Here is a 6,818-nt window from a genome sequence, read left to right on the forward strand (position 1 = left end):
TCGAGTCAATACTCAATCAGCTTAACTTCTTTTAAATTTATACGGGTTATCTAAAGTTTTTATTTTTTTAATTTTTTTCAAAAATTTATTGTTTTTTTTAATTTTTAATTATAAAATTATTAAAATATTCTCATTTAAATAAATTAAGGTTTTTTTTGAATTACGTAACCTAAACATTAATTATTTATAATGTTAACTTTTAATTAATATATTTATTACATACGTAGCTTTTTTCGCCCACAGATTATATATTTTAATTTTAAATGTTAGAATAAAAATAGTTAAGGGAAACTTTTTTTAATTAATTTAAAATATCATAATGTTGTATAAATAATATCAACTCATTACATTGATATAAAATAATTTTTTTATAAAATTGGAGGGCTAAAAAGATATTTATCCTTTTTTTCTTTGAGAAAAAATCATTTGGTAAATTATAATCAAGACACCCCACCAACTCTGCAAGAGCTTTAATTTGCAATAAATCCTACCGTTGAGAAATTAGCCCATCACTGCTTGAAATAAAAAATAAAAAATAAAAATAATTTGTTTATTTTATTGTTTGAAAATATTCAATTACTTTCTTAAGATTTAATTAATAAAAATAAACTATTTTTTAAAATTTAATTAATAAAAATAAACTATTTTTTAAAATTTAATTAATTAATTATTTTTAATATATTCAATTTTTTCATACAATAAAATTTGATTAAAAATGAAAATATAATTATTTATAAAAAAAATTATTATTGAATTAGATTCTAAAATGTATTGTTTTCATTAATTAGCTTGTTTACTTAGTTATCCAATATTGGAAAATGTCATTAATTCCTTTAAATTTAAAAAAAAATTATTTGGGCTCCCCAAAATTTAAAATATATATACTTAAGCCTTACAAATGTTTTAGAAATTTTAATTAAACCCTCTAAAATTTTAATTTAGTTGTTTTTTTTTTTAGAGAAAACACCAAATAAACCTGTCTAGGTGCACCCAAAGGAGAGCCAAAATCACAATGGAACTTTTCAGCATGAAAATCTTGTTTTAGATCTTAAAGGAAGAAAAAAAATAAGGGTAATTACATTAGTAGTCACTTAACTATTAGTAAATTTCTTTTTTGGTCACCCAACTATTAGTGAATTTCCTTTTTGGTTACTCAACGATGAAAGTTACAAAATGATCACTCAATTATTCAATTTTTATATTTTTTGGTCATAAAAATAAAAACATCCCCAAAATCCAAGAGAATTAGGTGGCCAAAAAATACAAAAATAAATAATTAAGTGATCAGAAAAAAAAGTTACTAATAGCTAAGTGATTACTAGCGCAATTTATACAAAATTAATAAAAAGATAAAAGAAAAGAAAAACAAAAGGTTGGACAAACTCTCATTTATTTGCCTTCACTGATTAAAGCCTGTCATTGATTTCACTCATTCAAGTCAATCATTTACCTGCCCCATTTCATTTTTTTTAAAATTTTAATATTAAATAAAAAATTAAATTTCTAAGTAAAAAGGGATAATTATTAAATAAATAGGGCTAAAAATGTGACAACTGTTTTATTTTTTTGTTTTATTTTTACTTTTTATTATATTTTATGAAATACATATTATAACCTCAATTCACTCGTGGAGTTCGACCCAAGATATCTAATCCTTTTTACTTTTTTTTAAGATTATATAAGAAAGGTTAAATTTTAATTTTAATTTTTATATTTCACTCAAATTTAAGATTTAATTTTTATTATTTAAGTTTGACATAATTTAAACAATTGTCCATTCTTTTTTTTTCTTTTCTTTTGACATGAGAGAAAATAATAGTTAATTTTTTAATTCTAATCCATATAATTTTTAAAGATTATATAAGAATGTTTTTGATATCTATATTTTACCCATATTTAAAATTTAATCTTTATACTTTAATTTTAATAAAAAAGAAAATTGGTGAAAAATAAAGCAACAATATTACATCATATTAAAAAGATCAAAAGCATTCCTCGATCTGTCTTGTTTAAAAATAGATGAGACTTCATTAAACATAGTATTAAAAATTTGTAAACTTAACTTCTACATTATACCTAATTTGGCCAAGTGATCTTCGATTATATTTTCTTCCCTAAATATATGCCGTAACCACCATTGTCATTCAGCAATCCCGAAGCACATGAATAATTTTATCGTAAAATTTAACATAATTTGATAGGGGAAAACAAGAAAATTTCATTACCTTGAAAAAAAATCCACGAGCATGAGAGCCTATGCCGGACCCACAGCAGCAACTCTTATCCCGTTTTTGGTTTTCCGCGACTCAGTAATAAAAGCACAAATTTCATATATATATATATATATATTTTAAATTCCGGTAGAAAATAATTTTAAAAATTTCCAGCTGTAGATTTGATTGACCCAACAACGTTGTTTTAATTTTAATTTTTATATATTCATAATAAAAAATATTTGCCTTCAACAAAATAAATTAAAATCTTACTGTGTTTTAAAAAGGTATAATGGTTGTTTTTTCCATCAAAATTTATAAAAAAATTTATTTTTTATTTTTAAAATTTTAAAATTTATATTTTTTATCAAATCATCTCAAATTAAGAAATTAATTTTTTTAACATGACATATACATAAATTATCATGTGAATGATATGTCAATAATTAATTAATTTTTTAAGTACAAATTTTTACTATAATAATTAATATTTTACATATACATAAAATATGTATTATTAAAAAAACTAAAAATGTTTTTTTAATGATTTTAATAACTTTATTTCACTTAGTCAGCAACATGAAAGTATTTTCTATGTTACATCTCGCAATAATGTATTTTTACGTGAAAACGTGTTTGGAATCTTATACACCTCAATTGATCTCCCTATATAAAGGGACCATCTCCCTCCATACAAGCCTCACCAGTAAACAATCACCTTTGTATACTTCCTTCAGTCTTTTAACCCCGAAATCATACTTTTCTTGAGATTTTCTTTCATTTTCCCGAAAATTTTCATTCTTTTCCTCTTTCCGATTTGACCAATCTCGTTTATCTTCTTTCTTTTTTCCATGGTGAACTTCATTTTCGAAGCTTAAACTGCTTTAAATTAAGTGAAAAGAATCGTTTTTTAAATTTTTATTTTGATTAAAATCTTCTTCTGAAAGACCGGCTGGAGCATTCGAAGTGTTGGGTAGTATCGTTTTTTTCCCCCCGGTTTTAATTGGGTCTTTGGGTTTTTCTTCTGAGGGGGTGGCCGGGGCCTCGGCCTCGGCCTCGGCGGGTTTTGCTAACCCCCATTTTTTGAAAACTAATCACATTTTAAATCTTTTTTAGTTTTTTACATAGTCTCGGATTTTGTAATGGGGATGCCAATGCCGGCCTTGGCTTGCCGTGTAGATTCCGCCGTACCGCCACCTGGCTACTCAGCTTTCATTGCCGGGGAAAACTCCCTTGCCACAGCGGTCCCATTTTCTTCCTCCACCACCACAGGCGCCGCCGCCGTCGACTCTACTAATTCCAACTCAACCCATTGGTCCCCTGCTCATTCCTCTACTCTCTACCGTATCGACAGCTGGGGCGCTCCTTACTTCGCCGTCAATGACTCTGGCAACATCACTGTCCGTCCCCATGGTTCGAGCACTCTATCCCACCAAGAAATCGACTTATTGAAAGTCGTTAAGAAAGTTTCGGATCCGAAATCGGTAGGCGGACTCGGGTTACAGATGCCACTCATCGTTCGGTTCCCCGATGTGTTGAAAAACCGGCTCGAGTCACTTCAATCGGCTTTTGTATCAGCAATCCAAACCCAAGGCTATGAGTCTCGTTACCAAGGCGTTTATCCCGTGAAATGTAACCAAGACCGGTTCGTTGTTGAAGATATAGTCAAATTCGGAACACCTTTCCGGTTCGGTTTAGAAGCCGGGTCAAAACCCGAACTCCTCCTTGCTATGTCTTGCCTTTGTAAAGGAAACCCAGAAGCTTTATTGATCTGTAATGGTTTCAAAGATGCTGAATACATTTCACTTGCTTTACTAGCAAGGAAGTTCCAGTTCAACACAGCGATCGTACTTGAGCAAGAAGAGGAAGTGAAATTGGTTATTGACATAAGCAAAAAGCTTTCGGTTCGACCGGTGATCGGACTTCGAGCTAAGCTAAGAACCAAACATTCGGGTCATTTCGGGTCAACGTCGGGTGAGAAAGGGAAATTCGGGTTAACAACGAACCATATTTTACAGGTCGTTAAAGACTTACTTGATTCGGACATGCTTGATTGTTTACAATTATTACACTTCCACATCGGTTCTCAAATCCCTTCCACGGCTTTACTTCAAGATGGTGTCTCTGAAGCTGCACAAATTTATTCGGAATTAACCCGACTCGGCGCTGACATGAAGGTTATCGATATCGGAGGCGGTCTCGGGATCGATTACGACGGTTCAAAATCTGGTAATTCAGATCTTTCCGTATCTTATGGTCTTGAGGAATACGCTTCGACTGTTGTGAATGCGATTCGGGTTGTTTGTGATCGTAAATCGGTCAAACATCCGATTATTTGTAGCGAAAGTGGGAGAGCTATTGTTTCCCATCATTCGGTTTTGATATTCGAGGCCATGTCTACAACTGATACGGCACCATCGATGAACCAAATTAACCTTCCTTTTATCGAGCTGTCCGAGGATGCTCGTAGTGACTATTGGAACATGAGTGATGCAGTAATGAGACATGACAATGAGACATGTTTGTTTTATGCTGATCAATTGAAACAAAGATGTGTAGAACAATTTAAAGAAGGGAGTTTGGGGATCGAACAGTTAGCTGCTGTCGACGGGTTATTCGATTTGGTTACGAAAATTATTGTCGGAACTGAACCTGTCAGGACATACCTCGTAAACCTTTCGATTTTCACTTCGATCCCGGATTTTTGGAGTATTGATCAAATTTTCCCTATCGTCCCCATTCATCGTTTGGATCAAAAGCCGGAAGTGAAGGCTATTTTGTCGGATTTAACTTGCGATAGTGATGGGAAGATCGATAAGTTCATTGGAGGTGAAGCCAACCTGCCTTTACACAAGCCAGGTAATGGCCAGTACTATTTAGGGATGTTCTTGGGCGGGGCTTATCAAGAAGCTCTCGGCGGTGTCCACAACCTATTCGGCAGTCCGAGTGTTGTTACTGTCTTGCAAAGTGACGGTCCACATAGCTTCGCAATAACACATGCAATGCCCGGCCCATCATGCGCGGACGTCCTTCGAGTCATGCAACACGAACCCAAACTCATGTTCGAAAACATTAAGCACCGTGCCGAAGAATTTTGCGGCATTGATGCTGGTAGTTGTTTAGCTAGCGCGGTTGCTCGTTCTTTCCACAACATGCCTTATCTCGAACCAGGATCTTCGTGTTCGTTGACCGCCATGAATAACGGTGGCTTTTATTATTGTAACGAGGAAGATTATTATGCGGGTTCAGAAACTGGGGCTAATGAGGACGAGCACTGGTCCTATTGCTTCGCTTGAGGCAACAGTAGTTTCACTAATTGCTTTGTTGTATGTGTTTTTAATGTCTTGTCATTTTTAATTATGTATTCCCATTTTGCAGTGCGTTTATTGTCTTTGTTTTATCGTTTCTTTGATGAAGACTTATCTCAGTCTTAGCTTAAGATTTTAGATGGTTTTCTTTTACTAATTTAATTTTGGGTTAAAATTCACTCCGTTAATTTTTCATCAAAATTATTTAAAACCAGCTGAAAAAAAAGGTATTAGGTCAAAAATTCGCCTAAAAATTAGTACAAACCAATTGAATCAGTTTTACATCCATAGAACAGAAAGAAATTTTACAATAAACCTAAAGTTTTTAAATAAAAAAAAGTAGAATCTAAAACTTCCACGAATAATTATTGTGTCTTAGTTGGATTAGTATTAATATTATTATCAGCGCGCTGAAACGTATTATGCTCTTATTTAAGAGTTGGAGAAGAGTTATGAGTAATTTTAAGCATTATATCAAAAAAATTCTACTAATAATATATCAAATAATTTTTTATATTTATTTATTCTAAAATTTTAATTTCAACATGTTTTTATCTATATATACATGCATATTCATACATAAATAAATATAGTGGTGATGAAATGACCAGAAAAAATTAGGTCATGTTTTTGCTTTCACATGCAATCATAGGCCACATGTAGGAATCTTCAATCTCTATCTTTTTTCACTATTTTAATTTTAAACTTTAAGGTTTGGATTTCTTTTATTCTTTGGTTCACCATTTCAACATTTTTTTAATATTATTTAAGTTTTGGAATTTAGAATTTGTTTTTATTTGATTTAGAGCTAATTACATCATACATCCTCAAACTACAATCTTCATTCTAAATTGATCTCAAACTTTAAAACATTTTAATTTCAATCCCAAACTTTCGAGGTTATATCAATAAAGTCCTATTACTAAAATTGTTAATTTAGCCGTTAAATGATATGTCAAATCTTATGTAGTATAGATGTAGGATAGTTTAAAATGAAATTTTTAAATAGTGAATATTGTAAAAATATTAGTTTTGAGAGGTTTTCAAAACTTTTACAGAATCTCTCTCTCTCTCTCTCTCTCTCTCTCTCTCTCTCTCTCTCTCTCTCTCTTATTTAAGGTTAAATTAACAATTTTAATAATATGACCTGATTGATTTAACATCGATAGTTTAGGATGTAATTAGAATGTTTTGAAAATTGAGGACCAATTTAAAATGAATGTCATAATTTAGAGATGTCTAGTACAATTAACCCCTTGACTTACTATTTTAACTAATATTTTTAGGGTTTCAAGGG

General features: G+C 31.1%; 1 protein-coding gene across 1 annotated transcript; it reads left to right on the top strand.

Annotated features, from left to right (window-relative positions):
- Nucleotides 1-2,904: 2,904 nt before the first annotated feature.
- LOC107949089 (arginine decarboxylase) lies at nt 2,905-5,659 on the top strand. Its single transcript, XM_016883805.2, has one exon. It carries the CDS (start codon nt 3,356-3,358, stop codon nt 5,507-5,509), a length of 2,154 nt encoding a protein of 717 aa, XP_016739294.1. The 5' UTR covers nt 2,905-3,355; the 3' UTR covers nt 5,510-5,659.
- The last annotated feature ends 1,159 nt before the right edge of the window (nt 5,660-6,818 follow it).

The sequence above is a fragment of the Gossypium hirsutum genome, chromosome A04, assembly GCF_007990345.1.
Source record: "Gossypium hirsutum isolate 1008001.06 chromosome A04, Gossypium_hirsutum_v2.1, whole genome shotgun sequence".
Classification (NCBI taxonomy): Eukaryota; Viridiplantae; Streptophyta; class Magnoliopsida; order Malvales; family Malvaceae; genus Gossypium; species Gossypium hirsutum.

What these genes read in the sequence shown, in the direction of transcription:
- LOC107949089 (XM_016883805.2), top strand. Translation starts at nt 3,356, where the DNA reads ATGGGGATGCCAATGCCGGCCTTGGCTTGCCGTGTAGATTCCGCCGTA.